The 22363-nt window shown below is 40.4% G+C and overlaps 1 protein-coding gene and 1 long non-coding RNA gene across 2 annotated transcripts in view; one reads left to right on the forward strand and one right to left on the reverse strand.

Moving 5' to 3' along the window:
• The window catches only part of LOC133071105 (uncharacterized), a 61418-nt gene that overhangs the window by 5612 nt on the left and 33443 nt on the right, over positions 1-22363 (forward strand). The gene's annotated exons all lie outside the window — the stretch shown is intronic.
• Positions 1474-20673, reverse strand: DNAJC25 (DnaJ heat shock protein family (Hsp40) member C25). The gene is made up of 4 exons (XM_061163429.1): positions 20318-20673; positions 7084-7236; positions 4798-5268; positions 1474-3436 (listed from the first exon to the last, which is right to left on the reverse strand). The coding sequence occupies exons 1-4, from the start codon at positions 20648-20650 to the stop codon at positions 3314-3316; spliced, it is 1080 nt and encodes a 359-aa protein (XP_061019412.1). The 5' UTR covers positions 20651-20673; the 3' UTR covers positions 1474-3313.

A 22363-nucleotide genomic window follows, 5' to 3' on the forward strand; every position in this document is an offset into this window, starting at 1 on the left:
TGACCCATTATTTACACAACTGTCAAGGATAAGAAGCTGATTAAGTTTATGACAAATTATGTAGATTTTTTACTTAAATGATGTGTAACATTTCTCAATTGCAAGCCATCTAATCTACTTAAGACCCTAAACCTATGTAAATTTTCAGGCTTATAGATTAAGTCCTGATTCTCTAAAAAGATCCCCTCATTTCACAGATGAGGAAACCAAAAAGGTTAATTTCTTTAGCAAATTTTATTTAGTTGTTAGGGTTCAGATTTGGCCTTAGTACATATTTAAATGTGAAGAGTATTGCATTTTGTAAATAAAACTATAATTCATCCATACACAACTATTTTGTATCAGTATCAACATTTATCTGCCTCAAGGGCACAACTATAACTCCAGAGACCATGTCCAATATAAAGTCTTTAAGTAGCTAGACCTAGTCATACTAATGTCTAATAAAAGCCATTTCTCTTTAATTTCCACAGAACTTTCAGTTTGGGGCTAACACACTGGTTTATAACATTAGCAGAATGTAAGCTTAGCAGTTGGCTTCCACTCAGGGAAAATATTTCCAAGGCATGGGTGTTAAAAGTTTACTTCCCTTTCAGTCCAAAAAATAAAGAATCTCAAAGGAAATAAACTACAGTTTTCTAAACATACATTCAATAGTACTAAAATAGTTGTCAATTCTGTAAACTGAACTATTTTTGCATATAATATTTTAAATTTCTGTATACCCCTTGTATTTTAAATTTCTACAAACCACTTGTAGTGTTTAAAATTCTAGTCATGGTCCCTACTTGATAGATACGTTATGAAACTGCAACCTACAATTTGTAGAACTTGGAAAATTCATAAAGAAATAAGACCAATGAAGGAAGGATCAGTTTTGAAATCTGCTATGAGGATATTTGATGTGAATGTAACTCTAAGGGTAGTTTTAGCACAGACCTCAATTACATGAAGTCATAATAAACAGAAACCAATAAGCAACTATGCTTTGTAAACTCCTGAATTTCAAGTAAAAAGGAAATGGTGATAGCTCTAAAATGAAGCTCAATAAAGGTTTTCTAACTATAGTGGGGTTCTGGGATCCCCTACTCAAGATTCTTCTCCAGATGTTTCTAAAATGGAGAAGCTGTTGGGTTTTTGGTGGGGATGGGCAGAGTAAGGTGACTACTAGTAAAGATACCCAGGATACTTGAGTGACACTTGTGATACAACTAATTGCCCTTCCTTCCCTCCAGGATTTTGAAGCATAAAGCCATTTTGCTAAGGAAAGGGGAGAGAAGAATCACTATCCTGTTAAGGAAAGCCCATTCATCTTACCCATTCAATGGCCATGATTCCAAAAGACAGACCAAACTTTTACCAAGTAAGCAGGTTGCCAGGAACAGAAATGAGATTCCTATATAAAGACCAAAAGAAATACAGCAATCTAGCATATATGCAAAATAATATCCAAAGATACGCTGTTTTCAACAGTCAACCTTTATGAATGCTAACACATTCAGTCCTTTTATTTTTCCTTATCATCAGGTTTAAAAAAAAAAAAAAAATACAGTTAATCATTAACGTATTTGAAATTTTAACAGAAGGGCAAGTACCTACATTTCTTTCCGGTCTTTGTAACATATGGTACACACTTTCATTCTTAGATAATACTGTTGTGTGTCAAATGTATGATAACACATTCACTGAGATAGGGATTACTGACTCTCTAGACAACTGCAGCACCTTTCAAAGGCATTTATCTATGGTTAAGAGTTGGGCATTTGGGGTTTGAAACACAGCTTCCTATAATTTAGGGCTGTGACTTCTCCACCCTCCCAAAAAAGAATGGATGCATAAAACACTTTCATCTGAAGTCTACAAAAATATAAATATTATATAATTTTAGAGCTGCAAAAGGACCTTAGTGATAATCTAGCCAGACTGCTCCCCTGATTTTCTAATGAGGTAATTGAGGCCCTCACTCACAGAAATATATAATCCCCCTCAGGTCTTTTGCTGTATTAACAAGTTTGGTGAACTTTTCCCTCCTCCATCTTTCCATGTGTCAGATATTTGGGCTGAGCTCTTGAAAGGCCGAGTTTCCTTGGAGGAGAAACTGATTCTGCCTATCTACTATATACTATACTTTTACGCTACATCTTTTAAAATAATACCGAAGCAATATGTTAATCTTTGACTTAAAATGGCATACCAACAAACTTGGGATATATTGCAACCATTTTATTAAAATGATGGGCTGGGATGTATCTTTTACCAGGAGTACTGACCAGCTACCATGAATGTGTTCCGATACTCTGCTCCAGTATCATACTCAATTCAGTCAAATTAGGTGTGAATTACTTTCACTTCCACACACATAAAACATTTACATTTCATTGTCTGACAGAACAGCACACACCCATGCACTTCTTCTTTCTGGTTTAAATGCATGTAAAGATGCTCACATAAAATAGATTTTTCACTAATCAAGGACTTCATAACATATGAACTTTTCATTACACTACTTTCGCTCTGTACGTTTTTTTTTTTTTAATTGAAGGGAAGATTAAGAAAGCAATGCTGTGTTACAAAAAGACCTTCTTCTGAGGTCCTCTTCTGGAGAAATGTTTGCGAGCACAGTTATAGTCTTATAATGACTGTAATCAAGACCATCCCACAAGGACAGGAAGGTACGTTCACTCTCCTGGAGAGTTTCTGATCTTATTAACAATATTATGACTGGGGGGGAGATAGTATAAAGACAGCCCAGCAGAAGACTCTCCCAGAGAGATATTTTGAACTTATTTCAATCCTATAATGACTGTCATGAAGATGACATGATAGTTGAATTCGTTTTGCTGAAGAAGTTTGTGTCTAGAAAGACACGCTCAATAATGTAATTAAATGGTGTTATAATTACGTTCTGTGAAACTATCAGAGGTCACAAAAGCAGAAAAATGTAGCACTTAACAAAGAATAAGGAAACACTTTTGAAGAATAAACACTTAACACGTAATATTTTTAAATGGTATCTAATAAATTTTCATGTCAAATTTTTCACTAAAGATATAAAACTTTTAAATGGCAACTAATAAATCTTCCTGTCAAGTCTTTTAACAAAATCCACAAATCGATTATAAAAATTGAACAATCATAAATGCCTTATGTATAAAGTTTGAAGGGAAAGTTTAAATGTCTACATTATTCTGTTTAATCTAATTCTTGAGGAATTTTAGTTACTGCTGAGGTGCAGTCGATACATTGCTAAAATAATTCAGTTATGGAAATAGTATCACAGTTAAGGTTTGGCATAGCAGCATTCCAGCGGTCTTCAGTCATCCACAAACGTCAACCGTCCAGGCCCTTCATTCTTCATCCATCTCCTATATCTTTTCCATCTAGGGTCATTTGCCAGTCTTTTCTTTAGTTCCTCTTCTTGCTCTTGTTTGTAGACCTATAAGTATAAATAACACGAACTGACTTGACAATCCAAACAGAAACATTTTCATTAGCTTTATGACATGTTTCCCTGATGCTGATAACGACTGAGGGCAAAAGGAGAAGAGGGCAGCAGAGGATGAGAAGGCTGGACAGCATCACCGACTCAATGGACATGAACTTGGGCAAACTCCAGGAGACAGTGACGGACAGGGAGGCCTGGTGTGCTGCAGTCCATGGGCTCGCAAAGAGTTGGACACAACAACTGAACCACAATAGCATGTTTATATTTTTCAAATATAATTTTAGGTAAAAGTTCCCAATGAATGTATTGGTTTGTCTTCTGAAAACCATGCACCAAATAATACTAAGCAATTAAGCAGTTTAACATTCAGTGTTAAATTAAAAAATAAAAAAAGAACAACTCATGCAAGAACGAGTGTTTCTTCCCACTGATTTCTATAAACTGGAAATACATTCTTTTCTTCCTTGAAATTATATGTAAGGTGAGTTTAAAGGGTTTAAACATTTCCTCTCTACAACTAACATCCAATATTAAAGAATCAACATAAATTTTCTTAACATGGTACTCAGTAAATTTAACAGATGAATTTAAGTATATGTTGATTCTAACCAAGGAACAAAGTGACCTTATAAATACTTCGGTCTCCAAACTGAACTTACAACTTCTTTTATCTTCAAAGATAATTATTGGTTTTTCAAAATATTTTTAAAGTTCCCAAAGAAGGTTAAATAAACCACAGAGGTTAAAAACAAGGAACAGCTTTCATTTCTATAATCTTTAGTGAATGTCAGTTAAATGGACAAGTTTTCATAAACAATTTCACAGCCATATCAAATTTTAGAAGGAAATTACTTTACTTCCAAATTTCAGGAAGTAATGACTAAGATAATTTCACATAATACCATAATTTAGCCCAGGATAGCACTCCATGACAGACAGTTTATTGTATAGTGGGCTGCTTAAACTACTTAAAAGTGAAAGCTTTTCATATATTGGGTCAGCCATAAAATTAGTTCAGGTCATACGATGTTATGATCAAAGTTTAGTTGGTGCAATTAACAGAAAATGGTGACATCCTTGCATACATTCTATCCCAGTGCAATTTAACATAACGAATTAGACCATTCTTTAAATTTTTAGCATTAGTGAATTAAAGTATTTGAAGTTCATCTTTTAAAGGACAAATTATAGGTTAAAAACTCACTGTTCGACTACTAGTCATATTGTCAACAAAAGATCTTTATCCATACTGAACTATTCGATTTCAGAAATTAGAGCACACTTCTGTGATCCTTTAGTTTTAAGTTGGTAAGGAAGAGAACAGTAAAAATCACAGCAGAGTCATTACTCACCTCATAATTCTCCTTTATCCAAAGCTCCCGTTTAAGAAAAGTTTCTTTCTGATGATCTTCTAGACTATCAAACTGAGACTTTGACATCTTCATAGATTTACGTATGATATATAGTCTTTCTTCTTCCCCGTATTCTTTGCCTTTGATGTTAAAATTATAGATCCATCGGCAATACCACACTATATACGAGCACAGGTGAAACGGAGCTAAGAGAATCTGAAACAGGAGAAGGTCACGCATCTGGGGCTTCTGATAGCCTCCCTTTATATCTATTTTACTTTTTATAATGTTCTTTATGATGTTCTCCTCCTCATCACGAACTTCCTCTTTGGACTTTTTGTTTCTGCCCTTCTCTTTGGCTTTTCTCAGCAATCCCTGCTGCTTGGCAATCTCCATGGCTTGGATACGGTACTTGGGCACCGTGGCCAGGTAGCTGATCGTCTTGTCATAGCTATTCCACCAGCTGAAAAACTAGAATATTTAACAAAGAAAAACGGATCACTTTTATTACCAAAATTCATCTTGGTGAACACAATCCCGCCCACAAAAAACCCATTCTGATTAAAAACAGGGGACCTCAAAAATCTTACTCTGTAGGTTAAAGATACAGTTGAATAACAGCCGTGTGGACATGGGAATCTTCAGGACTGATAAGTCAGATGTCAGCTGAGCCAAAAAGCCACTGATTCTCCACAGGAGACACCCAGGATCGGAGGATGGCTCAGGGGAACACACCGTACCTGTTGATTCCACACCTTTACATCTGACTCCTCCTTAGATCGCAATTAAGAAATCCCTCTTCTTTAAGGGTGCAATCTACCTACTGGAGGAGTCGTCAAATGGCAAAACTAGGTCAGAAGGCATTTCTTTCAAACAATCACAGGGTGTAGACTCAGGCAACGATATTTATCTGTTTCCTAAACCATCTGCACATGCCACAGTAATGTTCATCATATTATGAACTGAAAGATTCAAGTATGTTTGAATCTTTACTTATTTGGGCAAGAAAACATTAAATTATTTCTTAAATATATTCAACCACAAAGGGTTTTGTTATCAGAAAAAGTACTACTCCTCATATAGTACCTCCACACATTTCAGCTATTTTACTGAATAAAAAAGCAATTATACCAGTATCCTAAAATATCATAGAAGCAATCTATTAATACCAACAACAAAAAAGTGACTAGAGTACTATGTTATCTAAAACAGAAAAGTAAAATTGCCCCTCCTCTCCCTGTTGAAAAGGCAATACTACAAAAGCTGAAACATTTAAAATACACAATTTTAGTTTTCAATAGGAATTCTTTTGTCATATAAATTGAATTTCATTTCTGGGAATTAAACTGGAGAAGTAATTTTGAAACCAGCAAATTGGTTCATTCTAATCTTTTTTTTTTTTTTTTTGCCTCTAGAGGAGGAGGCTATGATGGGTATGGTTAGTTTAGGAATTAATAGTAGGGAAAGCTCATTTCAGCCTGAACTTATATTTCTGTGATATATTAAAAGAACATAAAGTTACTGTAGCACTTTTACTCTATTTCAGTGGTTTTTAAACTGGAGCAGGAGTGCCCTTCGCTGTCACGTGGAGATGTGTGAGATTTCTGGTTGTTAAATGGTGGCAAGCACTATACTCCCCGCATTCAGTAGGCAGAGGCCAGGACTTGTGCCATACTAAGGAATTTGGATTTTTCCCCAAGTTTAATGGGAAATCATTGAAAAGTCCTATGAAAGTACAGTTTGGTCCTTCAACAACACGAGGGGGCCCCACTCTCTGCAAAATCGAGTGTGACTCATAGCTGGCCCTCCGTAGGTGCCAACTGTGCATAAACTCGGTCCCCCTCCCTATCCTCCAATTCAACCAGCCTCAACTGTGTGGCGCCGCAGTGCAGGGCCGCATTTAGGGAAAAGAATCCCGAGGATAAGTGGACCCGTGCAATTCGCACCCATGCTGTTCAAGGGTCACCAGTAAATCATATGGGTCTAGCTGACAGTCACTCTGGCTGTTATATGGAAAATACAGAGCAGGCAATGAGGAAGAGATCTGGGTTTTCTGTTTGGTAATTAGTTTTAGTAGTTATATAATGACACGCACAATTTCTTTGACTTCCTGCCATCAAAGATTCCACTGCTATTAACTGATTAAATATTTTTCTAACATAAAAAGTTAATCTGAACTGGAAGTAAAACTGCACAAAAACATACTTCTAGCTCAGTTTTAATGACTAGCACTAGGCAATGTGCACTCCTTCACACACACAGACACATACGTCCACCAGCACACACCTGAAACACTGAAATGGCGCACACGCTGACTAAAATCACAGCCCTCACGTCCACTCTGGGGGCCAGGCGCCTGCTGTAGTAGTGGTAGTAATGGCTGTAGTACTCCTCCGGGTGGTCCAGCATGTAGTCGTAATCCTTTCGAGTTTCTTCATCCTATAAAGTAAGAATAACCAGATACCCAGTTTCATATGACAGCTCGTAAAATGGCCTTAGTTAATACTCTGTTGAAGTCAAACCTAGAATTTTATAAGTATGTAGTCAATCTGAGTAAAACAACAAATTGTCCCAAAAAATTCCCATAATTCCTCAAAGGCACACACAAATTTGTTTCCAGAACTTAATATTAGGTATAAAGCAGAATTTAAATTTTTCCTCAAATTCTTGAGAACTATTAGGCCTCCTGGAAAACATAAAAACACTTCAATAGCAAAGAACTAAGCTTATTTAGCCAGTGCTGTGGTGCTAATAAGGATACAGATTTGTTCTTACACTTTAAGAGCATGTTGACACCTACTCTTAGTAACTGTTGACAGAAAAAAAGAATGTTTATTTCTGCTGTATATATTCACAATCATTTCCCAGCCTTGTATAGTATGTTTTCTTCTGAAAGCAAAGATTAAGATAACAAAAAAATAGACAAAACCAGTCTATGCCCTCAAAACTGAATTATGTTCATCTCAAGGAAACACTGAGACACAGATGGAGTAGAATGGGCAAAATCTACCTCTGTGATTTTAGGCAAAACTTTTAGCCTCTCTGAGCCTCACTCTTCTCCACTTGTAAAACAGAGATATTAATAGCTGCCCTACTAATTTTACAGGGCTGTTTTGAATATCAAATGACGTATATCATATAAAAACATGTTAAAAATGTGTTCTCCTTTACTATTATAACACGTTTGCACAGCCCAGTTCATAGATAAGGTAATATACAGCTCTTTCTTAATCGTGTAAACATGTTGAAAAAATTATAGCCTTCTGAAATGCTGCTCAAATGTTTACAAATAAAGCATTTTTTAAAACCTTCTGTAATTTGAATCAGTTTGTAACGGGTACAAATGCCAACCCTTTACTGAGTTACATAGGTTAAATCATAAAATTATGATTTGCTTTTTAATCCCACAAAAACCTGTTTTTCAGCTTGTCTTGTTTCCAGAAAAAATGTTAAGCACCAAAACCACAGCAAATTCTTTTATCTATAAGTGAGTACAACAGAAATCATTATGAAAACAAACATCTTTTTTAAACCTAGAGGATTTCTTTCTATGATAAATTAATTATTCAACATTCATAAAGCTGCAGATTATTAGCAAAACCATTTCAAAATCTACATTTAGTGCTTTGTAACCACAGAGGTCGTCCTTGGATCTGTTCAGGGCCTCCTCCTGAGTCCTCCAATATGCAGTTTCTTAGATTTAAAATAAAAAGTTTGCTAATGACAAAATCTTTACTGTACCCATTAAAACATTATATATTTCCTATGAAGAATTCTGAATTTGGAAAAAAAAAAAAAAAGAATTCTGAATTTGAGCACATTCTCGGTAACAGTTCTTACATTCATTACATTCAAAATATTTTCTACCTCTGACTAGAATTTGAAGCTAGATGAAGTAGTATCTAGTATAATTAGATGTAAATATATTTAAAGTATATTCCATGGCACTATATGGAGAGCCAATATGAGAGGAAAGCTGAGCCGATATACAAGGAAAGCTGACTCAGGCTGATATTTTCAAATTCACTTCTTGATCAGAAAAGATTTTCTCGGGAGTTCCCTGGTGGCCTAGGGACCCTGTTCCAGGCTTTCACTGTGACCGCCCAGGTTCAACCCCTTCTCGGGGAACTGAGACCCTGCAAGCCACACGCCTCAACTGTCAGTGCATTATTCCTTCTATAAGCCGTCATCATATTCTAGAGCTTCTAACCTAAAGAGGGTAAAACGTTACAGGTCATACAGAGAGCTCTGAAGACGAAAGCCTATCTGATATACCTCATTTTGAGTACTTCAAGACATCTTTGGAGAATTTTTCCACCCTCCCTCCATTTTTTTGCTTTTTGGACTAACTTTATAGATATGCTCTGTCTGGCCTGAAATTATTGCCTTTTAAACTCAGCCTCCCAGTCTTGGCAGACACTTTTTGAAATGTATTTCTTCAAACACGATTCTTCTCCTTGCTCCAACTAGATGACAAGTAGTTTAGAAGCTAACTGTCCCCGAGGTGAGATTCCTACAGTCCTCCGGCGTCATCGTCTCTGCAGAGCCCTCAGCCAGGTCTGACTGTCTGCACTCCTCCTGACTGCAGTATACAGAGATCGGAGTGTCTCTGAAATGCGCTCTGTGAATACCATGCGTATACGCCCGGGGGCTATGCTCTCTTCTTTGTTCTCTTATCTTAGTGAAGGTCATAATCCATAGAATGCAGATATCCTTCTTCAAGCATTTCACCCGTGTCTTACCCCCGAGTCACCATCTTCTCACTGGTCCCTAGATCTGTGACTTCATCAAGCCCAGAGCTTCATTAACAAGATGGTCAGCTAATGCTCCAGCACCAGCAACTTCACAATTTATACCTTATGTCTGGCCTCTCTACTGTCACCAGAGCCTGTGGGGTCTATTCAGGTCCCTCTATAATGAGTCCTCAAACTACCTCATCCCTGTAAACGGTTTCAGGGTCAAGCCTGACTTCTCTTAGAATGGTTTTCTTTTCCTTGGGGCCCATAATTTCATGACCCTGTTTTGGTCATGATTAGAGAAAAGAAGGCCTGCGTTCCCCTTGTTATAGCATTTATTCAGCCACAATCTTCTTTCTTTACTGGGTTTATAGCTTTCTCTCCAGAATGAAGAAAATGGATTTTAAGCTGACCCATGCATAATACACTTTACAAGGTTGTTTCAAGGTTGGCACAAATTGAAGAGTTAGGGAGTCTCAACAATCTAAGTCAAAGTCCTACTCTTCAGTAACCTACTAAGTTTAGAGTCAACCTCATAAGAACACAGGACACCAGGAATATTAGGAAAAAAGAAAAGACAGACTGGGACCCAATTAAAGAGTTTCACGTACATTCTTATTTTAATATTATATATCTATCTTTTCTCCTACCCATCTTGGGACCTAAGTAGCCTCACAGTTTATTTGTTTGTTATCTCCAGTGCTTCCCAGTGGCTAGTAAGTTAAGTTCAATTTTCCTTGGCGTGCAACAAGGCCTCCAAAACTGGCCTAAGTTTACCTCCTTAGCAACATCTCATCACTCTCTCTTCTTTTGCCCACAGCAAACATTCAGATAGCAACTTCTGGAATTTGGTGTGTTCTTAAGTATAGCATGCTCTTTTATATCTATGTCTGAACAGATAATTCACTTTAACTCAAATGCTCTTTCCTTTTATCCAACTTCATGAGCTTCTATTAACCCTTAGGACATAAACAATAGTAGACAAATTCAGACCACTCTTACTACACTTATTACCTATTTATTATAGCACTTATCACATTGTAATCATCAGGGTTTTTTTCTTTGCCTTGAATGAGAACTTCTAGAAGGCAGGTAGGGTGATCCATTAATCTCTGTATATCCAAGGCCTAGCACAGTGCCTGGCATTCAATAAATATCATTTCAAAACTGAATGAAATTTTGTACAGGCTCTCCCTCACTGCAGACATCTCCCCAGCCACCCAGGTCTCCATCTCACCATGAAGGTGGGATGGGTTATCACAAAAACCTGGGCTTGGCCAGAAATGACTGCTTGATTTCATAGCTTATGAAGATATGCCAATGTGGCTATAAGAGCTTAAACCTTAAAACAGTGTTAATATCTTACCTTTCAATAAGGTAGTACTTTTTCTTTCAGCAATTTTGTGGATCTTAAGGTCCCAGGGTCAGGAGATTCCAACTTCTTTCCAAAGCCAAAACCTTTATACTTGTTTCTTCCTCCTCTCTGTCCTGAGCCTTGACAAGCAGGGCAATAAGCTCCTTGTCTCTAATCTCTACAGGAAAAAATGGTGCTTCTGCTGGTGTTCACTCCACTCCCAATCCTCTTGGGCATATGCAGGAGGACTGGAACGTAACCACCAATATCTAGATCAAAAGTGAACAAGAGGAGACCCACAGGCAAAGCAAGCACTGAACGCTTCCTTCTCTTGTGAAAATGATCATCCCCCCTCCCCAGAGGCAAAAATATATTATGTTCTTGTCCTTGGAAGAAATAATGAGTTGTTTGATCTCAACAGACGTAAACTGCAATAATTTGATATTGCAACCAGTTTCACATTAAAAATTTTCAATTACACAAATAATAGAAACCATTTAGGATGGTAAAGGCCAAGAATCAATAATATATGAAAATATAGTAATAGTTTGTTCATTCTTAAAAATATATATATTCATCCTATTTTTGAGAGAAATTCACACACAAATGATCCTTTTAAAAAAAAAAAAAAAAATCTGATTTTTTTCCAGACTATTACACCCTACTAAAGAGGAAGAAAGTTAACTGCTCTGAGTTCCCATTTCTCTTCCTGTTCCCTGCCCAGCAGCCACTCAGGCAACTGTCCTCTTAAACATCTTTTCTCAGTCTGCATGTGCTCACAGTAACTTCCACCATTTGCAGTATCACGTCTATACCACTAAGAGTGACACTCAGATCTGTTTTTCCTGCTTCTCCTATTTTGAGATAGCTCTTGAACATTTCCTAAATGTAACATAAATATCTCAAGTTCAGCATGGTCAAAATATAGATCTGTTCCTGTGTTTCAGCTTGTTAACCATGTATTTGGTTACCTGAGCTTTAAAAAACCTTAGTTATTTTCAGCTCAGCAAATAGTTATGCAAGGCATTTAAGCCACGTGCTGAACACAAAGGGGAATCAAAAGACAAACTAAAGTCCTGGCCTCAAGAGCTCCCCCGTGTACAGGAAGAATCTAGCAAGCAAGAAAAGCCGTGAACAAGCACTGACTTCCCTGCCTGAGACCACTGGTAATAGGATTCACAGAAGGCATGAAAGGAGTGCTCGATCTTGAAAAGTAAATAAGATGCAGCAAAATTTGTTCCAGGCAAAGGGAGCAGCAAGTGTTAAGGTGCAGAAGCACAGTGAAGAGAACAGATTCGGTGAAGCTCGGGCACTGGGGAAGTTTAGGGAAGAAAGGGGTAGCGAACGTGGCCGGAAGACAGGTTTGGTGAGAACTGCAGGGGCTCTCACATGCCACGCTCGAGGGGTAAGGCTGTGAACTGGCTGCGCTATTCAAACATAAAACGGTTTCAAGTATGAGACTAACAGCGCTGGGGAGAAGTGTATATTTTTGGAAGCTAACTCTGACAGTATTATCAAGAATGGGATGAGGGAGAAACAGATTTTACAGACTAGGAAGCAGAAAAAATAAGACTTCTAGTGATTAAAGGGGTACAGGAATCAATCATGTTGAGAATAGTGATGTTTCTAATTATAGTCACTCTGTGAACCCCTTTATTCTAAGAATAAAAGAAGAGGGTATCAAGTGTGGAGAAGGTGCAGGGGGAAACTGTGGAAGATTTTGAAATGGGGAGGGAAAAAAATTACTGGACAGCTTTTCAAAGCCTCGAGCCTCCAGGGATTACCTATTCCTGTAGGAGGGGCGTGCTTTTATCTATATTTGAAAAGTCTACTTTAACTTTGTAGGAAAGTAACTTGTGGAAAACTGGGAGTAATGCAAATAATTCTTGTTCACACAAACTGTGTCCAGTAGAATTAAGGGAACTGATGACTGCCTTGTCATGCTGACCAGTATTATAGGCATTTCAACACTTCTTGTCTTGACTGTAAAGGGTCTGGCACTTTTTCTTTCGGGCTTCCCTGGCGGCTCAGCTGGTAAAGAAACCTGCAATGCAAGAGACCTGGGTTCCATCCCTGGGTTGGGAAGATCCCCTGGAGAAGGGAATGGCTACCCACTCCAGTATTCTGGCCTGGAGAATTCCATGGACTATTCCACGGGGTCAAAAAGAGTTGCACACGACTAAGAGACTCTCACTTTAATATCTTATTGGTTTGCACATTAATGAGTTAACTAAAATCTTTGACATATGTTCATTTTGTATGACAGTCATCCTCTTTTAAAATTTATGCTTTTAACAAACATAATAGAATTGGTTTCAAGTTTAATTTTGGGTACCTGTGCTACAAATGAGAGACAATTTAAAAATATGAACCCAGAGAATGCACAAATTTCAGGACTGTCGAGGATGCGGTTGAGTTTCATCAGGAAGAGCTTAGAAAATAAAAAGGAAAGAGTACCCAAAGGATAAGACTCTAAGGAATTGCAGTGTTTAAGGTGAAGGCAGAGGAAAAAGAAGTCTATACAGACTGAAAGAAATGGCTAGAAAGCTCAGAGCAAAGGGGGAGAATTACATCAAGGCAGTCAAAGGAGAACAGCTTAAAGAACTACATGGTGGACATCAAATGCCACAAACAGTTTCAAAAGGAAGAGCAGCCCTCTGATCTGAGGCTTGAACACCACTGCTCATCTTGGGAAGAACAGTTCCAGGATGTGTACTGATGCACATGTCCCTCTGTGACAGTTTAAACGACGGGGTATAAAGAAGTAAGGACAGCCAACGGTGAAGAAAGAAGAAAAATGTGACCATAGTTTCAAAATTAAGGAATGAGAGATGAACCAATTAAGAGATTCCCAAGTTATCAAAGAGGAATGATAAGATTCCAGAAGATTAAGGTGGAAGTAAAATGAGTTCAGTCAAGAATACCTTCCTGCCTTCCCCAATCCATCCTCAATCTTGTTCCCAGGAATTTCTTTCTGAAATAAACATCAGACTTGTGTTACTTATCCACTTTCAAACCTCTGGTAACTCGTCAATACATAAAGTTCAACACACAGTTTAAAGTGGCCATCCCGAACTATTTCCAGTCTCCTGAAACATTCTCCCTACCACGCACCTGAGAGGCTTCTAACCTAGAAACAGTAGATCCCCTACAATCTCTAAAAAGACACTGAGGGTCTTTGTGCTGGAAATATCTCAAAATATTCCGTTTACCTATGATAAACCTACACAAGCAAAATTAGTTTCTGCCTAGAATTACATCAACTCAGTAGTTTTTGTGTTATTCAAAAGCTCTGATGGGCTGTTGATAACATCATGTGTCAGGCAGTCACAGCACTAGAATTAAGCACATCTGGTGTGTAATCAACCTTGGCCATAAGTAGGGAGTAACATGTGACATTAACATGTAACATGTGAAAAATAAGACTTATGGGTTTATAGCAGAAACAGCAAATGTGGCACAGAAGGTCCCACATCCTTCTTCTGGGCCCGTGGCAGAACTGTTCAATATGTCATCTTTTCCACTAAACCCAGAAAAGGCCCCCCAAACGTGTAAGTGTTACATGGAGTTGTGACCAATCAGAGTTTGTATGAAATGAAAACGATCTGCCATCAAGCTTACTTAACTTGGCTGTTTATCAGCATCACAACAGTAATACAAATTCACATCATTTCTATTATTTTTATGAATACACATTTATTATGAATGACTGATTAAAATCTGGATCGATGCTGAAAAAGAAAAAATAATACCAATAGGATAGTAATACCAATAAGTGCGGCTAATTTTCTTCCTCCAAAACAAGAGTCCCTGGGAAAAGCATAAAACTGATTGTACATCTCATTGCTGGAACAAGCCTTGCACACTCACAACTCCACGTTTTCATGGATCAAGAATTTTCTCTACCAGAAATGTCCCTTCACAGTCAACCGTGGTGACTGTTCTAGACCCAGATCAAAGAGTACATTCTTCTCCAGTCCTCCAAGAAGAAATAATTGTGCCCTCTCAGTGTTGCAATATAAGCTACACGTTTTAATTATGTAACTTAAATAAACAATAACTGAACAATAAGTATCTGTCTCCTTATTATATTAAAAGCTTAAAGGCAGGAATTGTGCCTTTTTCATTGCTATGGTCTCCTCCTTCAGAAAAAACTTACGTCAGTACCAGTTAGGAGACAGGGTTGATTAAGAGAATATACGAAGAGAGAACAATAAACAGTAACATGACAGGGCAGGAAGTTCAGAATCCCCTTTTTGCCAAAACATTCTTAACTACAAAAGTCCTGCCACATCAACCAGACCGATAAAGAGAAACTGAAGTGTTCCTGTGACTTCCCTGCCAAGACAAGGCTGGAGCAGAAGGCACTCCCTACACATCCCTTCAAAGTATCGGATAACCTGCATGCTAGTAATACCTCCAAGACCTTTTCTGTGTTCTTCTCTTGTGATCTTGCAAAATGCTATCAAACTCTACCCCTGTCTACCAATTATAGGTTTTATAAGTGCATCCTTCCTTACACCTATTTCCTCACCTGCTTATTTCTTTCCCAGCCTTCTCATTTTATCTAGTTCATCCAATTCTTATGTATATTCAGAATTAATGTTCTCACTTTAAAACCCTTGAGAAAATAATTTCTCCTTAAAAATAGAAATGTGATCTTTCTCTCACATCGGAATTTTTCATTTATAACCATCTAATTTATTTTATCTGTACCACTCTTTCAAACTACAGTTAATTTGGGGTAAAACGTCAGCTTCACATACCTGTGTCAAAACACCAGAAGTTCACTTTCAATTGCCATCCTATCTGAATCCATCTCCAGATAGGAGTATGCATTTAACAAACTTTCATTATCTATGTGCCAGACACTGTGCTAGTTGCCACAGATACATATGCAAAAAGAAGGTTTGGTGGAGAGGGGAGATGGGCTACTCAGTATTTAATGCAGTGTGATAAGTGCTATATCCACAGAAAAAGATCCAACGCTGACACAGTGAGAGTCTGTTTACTTAACTTCCAAAGTCCATGAGTCCCCCTGAACCCCCAGTAGTCAAATACACTAAATAGTTATTTCATCATCCTAACTCATGTTATGAAACAAATATAAAGCAGCGTGTGAAATCATAATGGTTCCAAGCCCTGCTGAGATCTGGAAGTTTAAGTTATCTGAGAACATAAACATGGTAAAAGCATCTGGCAAGTTCCCTTTGCCCTGCATTATTATCATCCTTCTTTTTCTGTTTTGTTTTTTTTTTTTCCATTCTCTCCATTCACAGGAAGAATCTCTGTTGCTATAAAAACAATGACGAACTGTGATAGTATCTCCTTGTCTGACCAACTACATTTAAATCACATTAGTATCATCTTTTTAAACAATCTCCATCTAAAAAAAACTCTCTCAAAGAAGTGTTTACTCAACCAAGACCAACTTCAGAGTCATAAACCCACCGTATCACCAAAATTCTCATTTTGGTGAGTCAGAGATGCTTGGTTGTTACAAGTTTTGATGGAACACCACTGTAAGGTTGCAACGAGGATATAATATAGCTTCTTATTTATGTTAAAAAAAAATTAAGAGGCTTGAACACACCAAGAATAGGAAATTAGGGAGGTTATCAAAAAACTATGGGGAAGAGAGAAAAAGGCTCCTGGCTCCACTGAATTTACAACTGAATTATTTCGGATTTCACAAAAGAAACAATTTCTGTCACATACACTGTTCCAGAGATGGAATCTACCTGAGCATTCTACAAAGCAAATACAGAATCAACTTTCCGGCCATATGCCGGCAATAACTGAACATGGCTGTGAAGGAGAACACGGTCTTCCCAAAGGCCCTACCAAGATCCTCCCTCCTTTTCCCCTCTCACAGGGTTTATTGCTAGTCTTTACGGAGAAATAGGTAGGCTTCCCTGGTGGCTCAGAGGTTAAAGCGTCTGCCTGTAATGCCGGAGACCGGGGTTCGATCCCTGAGTTGGGAAGATCCCCTGGAGAAGGAAATGGCAACCCTCTCCAGTACTCTTGCCTGGAGAATCCCATGGAGGGAGGAGCCTGGTGGGCTACAGTCCATGGAGCCGCAAAGAATTGGACAGGACTGAGCAACTTCACTTCCTTTCTTGCTTTATGGAGAAATATATAGTGTGTTATCAAAAAGAGAAAATAGAAAGGAAATGTGACCCCAAGTCAGCAGTGCTGCCCCCATGAGGTGATATATGCAATTCCAGGCAGGTGTCTGTGGTTATCTTTATTCCAGAGCCTCTGAACTGATCAACTTCTCCCACTATTTTGTCTGACCTGCTCGAAAAGCCAGATGGACCTCTTAGCCCTCACAAGCCCTCCTTCCAGGCTGTGAATATAATCCAAGTGCAACATATAGCAGATGTAACAGTGGTTGATACATAACAGATATCAGATATAACAGATGTAACAGGGGTTACATCTCTGTTGCCTCTGGCTTCCCAGGCAGCACAGTGGTCAAGAATCCGCCTGCCAATGCAGCAGAGGCGGGTTCAATCCCTGGGTCCGGAAGATCCCCTTGAGTAGGAAATGGCAACCCACTCCAGTATTCTTGCCTGGAAAATCCCATGGTCAGAGGAGCCTGGTGGGCTACAGTCCATGGGGTCACAAAGAATCGGACACAACTGAACATGCACATCGTGCCACACACTGTTGCCTAGAGGGGATGACCTCAGTTTATCAGATCACTGCATTCTCCAGAAATTATATCTTCTGACAACTTTCTCACAATTCTCTGTTATGACAGCAATAAAATCAGACCACCCTATTTGTTTTTAATAACTTCTTGCACATACAGCAAGAAAAAGTCGTCTTCCTTATTCCAGAAGAGGGCATCTGCAATGAAGTTTTTTTTAAAAAAAAGTTTCTGGAGGTGTTCTAGTTGGAAGTGGAATCCATATCTATCTCTGTAAAATTAACATGGACGTTTTCACAGAGCTCAGCAAGGGTCCGAACTAAGTCCAGACACCCCTTTTCTCTCACAGATAATTTCCGTTCTCCTGAGTAATAATGCGTGGAGTTGGGGAAACTATAGAACACTCTCTTACTCCCTCCATCACTGCAATTCTAATTCTAGTTCCCTGTTTGGAGGCACCTGCAGCTACCACAGGAGAAGGCAATGGCACCCCACTCCAGTCCTCTTGCCTGGACAATCCCGTGGACGGAGGAGCCTGGTGGGCTGCAGTCCATGGGGTCGCTAAGAGTCGGACACGACTGAGCGACTTCACTTTCACTTTTCACTCTCATGCATTGGAGAAGGAAATGGCAACCCACTCCAGCGTTCTTGCCTGGAGAATCCCAGGGACGGCGGAGCCTGGTGGGCTGCCGTCTATGGGGTCGCACAGAGTCGGACACGGCTGAAGCGAGTTAGCAGCAGCAGCAGCTACCGCGAACCTGTCCCAATCAAGAGGAACAGTGCGCCTTTCTCCAGACATTACTCCTTTTTAACTGCCTCAAAGTTCCTTGTTCGTGAGTGGACAAATTATTTCCTCAGGCTCTTTATTAGCTGACGAATCAGTGCTAAACTTGCAGAAACACTGAGAGGCAACCATGACAAAGCCACCAGATCCGCCTCTGCTTTTGTCTCTTCAAGAAAATAGCAAGAACAGTTAAGAGTCCTGGGAGTTCCCCCACCCCCTGGCCAGATTTTCTGTACTGTCTCTGTCTCTTGGTCTTTGTTTTCAAAGTTCTTAATGTGAGGCTCACGCTTTTCAGGCCAAATCTACCCATCTCCGACCCCAGCAGAAGGCAAGAGTTGCCAGTGTTTCTGCTGCCTCTCTTCTGGACGCTCTTCAGCTGCCCAGCGCTCCCTTCTGCGCTAGGAGGGCTTTGGAGGAGCAGTGGCAGGAGCTCTGGTTGCTTCTTGGACCGCTCTCTTTCCTCACTGCAGAAAAGCAGACTGGAGCTTCAGGTGCCGGGCTGCCTTGGATGAAAAATTTCCCCATCTTTCGGCAGTCTTTCCTTAGTCACTCTTTATCCTAAATAACAGACAACTAAGCCCTCTTGGTTGCCTCTGGCCACCGCACTTTCTCAAACCCCCACCCATTCCTCAGGTAATTGCCAATGAACACTGCAATCTCACCAATGCTGGTGCGAATTTGGTGAGTTTTATGGCTCTATACTATCTGAACTGCTCTGGAAAGCAAGCCATGAACTCCTTGACTCAGTATTTTCAGCACTAGAAATATTATCTGGAAAAATAATCCACGGTTGAATTATACTATCCCCACTCAAAGCAGTCGTTAAAAGCAGACCATACAACAACATGAAAAACTATGCCTCAAAAAGAAAGAAAAAATAGAAGAAAAAAAAAAAAAAACCACTATAACTGCAACTGCTGTTGTATTAGCATGAAGAGACCCCTGAAACAGTAACACACCAAATATGATTCGTGCTTTGTGATTTCCTATAGTTTGCTTTTTGCTGAAAACAGGATCAGGCTAAGTCTCCCCATCCCCGTAAGTGTGTTAGTCACTCAGTCGTGCCCGACTCTTTGCAACCCCATGGACTGCAGCCCACCAGGCTCCTCTGTCCATGGGATTTTCCAGGCAAGGATACTGGAGTGGGTTGCCCATTTCCTTCTCCAGGGGATCTTCCCAACCCAGGGATTGAACCTGGGTCTCCTGCATTGCAGGCAGATTCTTTACTGACTGAGCTAGGAGGGAAGCCCTCCCCATTTCCATAGGACTCAATAAATCCTTTGTCAAATAACTACACATATATTCACAAAATATTTCCTACTAGAAATTCTCAGAGTCTTGAAACTCAAGTTACTAAGCACCAATTTGCAGCTCCTATATAGGAGGTTTCTCATTGATCATTTAATCTTCAAAACAACCCACTGAGCAGGTTTCATGGCCATAATCCTGCATATGAAGAAACAGGTATTCTGACATATTAAGTCACTATCCAAGGTCACATGGGGGTGTCAGAGCCAAGAGTCAAACATCTGGTGTTCTTAGTGTTTTTCTAGAACCTTACGCCCAAGCTGAATGTCACAATTAATACCATCCCCCAAAACCAAGTTTCTGTCATGTCAGATTGGGGCGATCGCACTGTCATTGGAGATCTTTCCAGTGTTCTATCACAGACCTCGGTAATAATAATAACCCTGCTTTCCGAGTGTGAGCTGCATCTTATTAAAATGCCTTCACCAAATCATAAGAAGCCCAAACCTTTGTATACCGAAGACAGCCACAAAAAGTAAGGGGCTAGCTACTCCCCAAGACTGAAGGGGTTCCCATCTTCGTCAGTGGGCCACTTCTCACTTGGGAAAGCCCGAGCATCCTAATGGTGGTAGAGGTAGTCGAGCCGGGCGCCGGAATCACAGGGAGCCTTGCTCCACCGGCCAGGTGACAACCGGGTCGCGCCGTGCGCTTCCCTGGCAGGTCCTCGCAGCCCCCAGGCTTACCTTGAGAGTCTCGTAGGCGGTGGCCACCAGCAGGAAGGCCTCCTCGGCGCTCTGCGGCGTCCGTCCCGGGCCCTCCTCGCCAGGCTCGGGCCGGTAGCGGTCGGGGTGGTAGCGCCGGGCCAGCTGGCGGTAGGCCCGCGCGATCTCCGCCTTGCTGGCCGTGCGGCTCACGCCCAGCACCTCGTAGCAGTCCCGCGTGCCGCAGTAGAGTCCCTCCACCAGGGCCGCCGCGGGCCGCGCGAGCAGCAGCGCGAGCAGCAGGGGCGGCAGCAGCACGAACCAGCGCCGGTTGGCAGCCCCGGCTCCCCGGCGCGGAGCGAACGGGATCGCCATCCCGGCTGGGCCACGGCTCCGAGAGCCCAGCCGCACCCCGGCACTCGGCGTTGCGCCCCACTCGGCGGCCCAGGCTCAGCTCCACGTCAGCACGCGGCGCCACGGCGCAGGCGCACCAGGCGCGGTGGCGGCAACCACTTCCTTCACGACCGTTGCTAGGGGAACAGGACGCTTCAGCAGCCCGGCCGCTTCCGGTAGCTCTGGAAACTTGTTCCTAGTCCCAGAGGACTGGGTTTGTTCTCTGTCTGACAGACCTAAAGGCTGTCTCTGTCTCTGAGGTGCACTTAACCAGTGTGTGCAGAGCGCCCTACTGTCCCCTTCCCTCGCAGTCTTTAAGGCATCACGACCTCAGCGGCTGCGGTTGGTAATCTAGCTTTCTTGCGGTCTGGTTTTCAGCGTCAAGATGTGTGCCCAGGGTTTTAAAGCCGGCTCTCGATAACCCCATTCTGCCTTTCCAAAAGTAAACTAAACTTAGAGATTCTAGACGTTATCTGACTTAAAGTGCATGGCCATCTTGTTCTGGGTTTCTTAGCCTCCACACTATTGACATTTGAACTGGATAATTCTTTGCCTTTTAGGGGCTGTCCTACGCGTTCTAAGGGCTTCTCTGGTGGCTCAGAGATTAAAGCATCTGCCTGCAGTGCGGAAGACCTGGGTTCGATCCCTGGGTCGGGAAGATCCCCTGGAGAAGGAAATGGCAACCCACTCCAGTATTCTTGCCTGGAGAATCCCATGGACGGAGAAGCCTGGTGGGCTACAGTCCACGGGGTCGCAAAGAGTCGGACACGACTGAGCGACTTCACTTACTTACTCACTACGCGTTCTAAGATGTTTAGCAGCGTCTTGGTCTCTAACACTAGTTTACAGTAGTACCACCACCCTAATCCTGACGATCAAAAATGTATCGGTGCGTTTGTGCTAAATCGCTTCAGTCGTGTCCAACTCTTTGTGACCCCATGGACTGTAGCCCTCCAGGTTCCTTTGTCCATGGGATTCTCCATGCCCTCCTCCAGGGATCTTCCCAACCCAGGGATCGAATCCGCCTCATTTAAGTCTCCTGCATTAGCAAGTGGGTTCTTTTACCACTAGCACCACCTAGGAAGCCCCAGAAATGTATCCTCGTATTCTCGAATGTGTTCTGGAGGTACAGCTGCTGGAAAAAATACAGATCGTTCAGTTAAATTTGAATTTCAGATAAACATTTTTAGTATAATTATGTTCCAAATATTCCATGGGACTGTATAGCAACATGAAGAACTTTACCTCAACAAGTTGTTTGTATCATTCATTCAGTAAATATCCCTTGAGTCTTTACTGTGAACTAGGTACTGTTGTAAGCTCTGGGGACACAGTGGTGAGTAAAGAAGACAAGGTTCTTGATCTTACGGAGCATATATTCTGGTGGAGGATGACAGACAATGAACAAGCAAATAAATAAACTTTAAGATACAATAGATTCTTTTAAGAAAATGAAACAAGGTAAAGATAGATATATCCTATAACAGAGAACATATACTATATATATGGATATATTATATATATATATACATATTAAAGAGAGAGAGAAGTAATGGTGACATATAGGAGACTGCCTACCTTAAAATTATTAGAATCAAGACAAGTGCTAGTTCACGTCAATTATTCCAGGAAGAATTAATATCTAAACTGACTCTATTTTTTAAAAATTAAATTTATTTCTTTTTAATTGAAGGA

This window comes from Dama dama, chromosome 16 (genome assembly GCF_033118175.1).
Source record: "Dama dama isolate Ldn47 chromosome 16, ASM3311817v1, whole genome shotgun sequence".
NCBI classification, from domain to species: domain Eukaryota; kingdom Metazoa; phylum Chordata; class Mammalia; order Artiodactyla; family Cervidae; genus Dama; species Dama dama.

Excerpts from the sequence above, each read along its gene's own strand:
- DNAJC25 (XM_061163429.1), bottom strand. The coding sequence starts at position 20,650 with ATGGCGATCCCGTTCGCTCCGCGCCGGGGAGCCGGGGCTGCCAACCGG. Across the intron at positions 7,237-20,317 it reads CCGCCTACGAGACTCTCAAG|GATGAAGAAACTCGAAAGGA; the intron begins GTAAGCCTGGGG and ends CTTACTTTATAG. Across the intron at positions 5,269-7,083 it reads GCGCCATTTCAGTGTTTCAG|TTTTTCAGCTGGTGGAATAG; the intron begins GTGTGTGCTGGT and ends TAAATATTCTAG.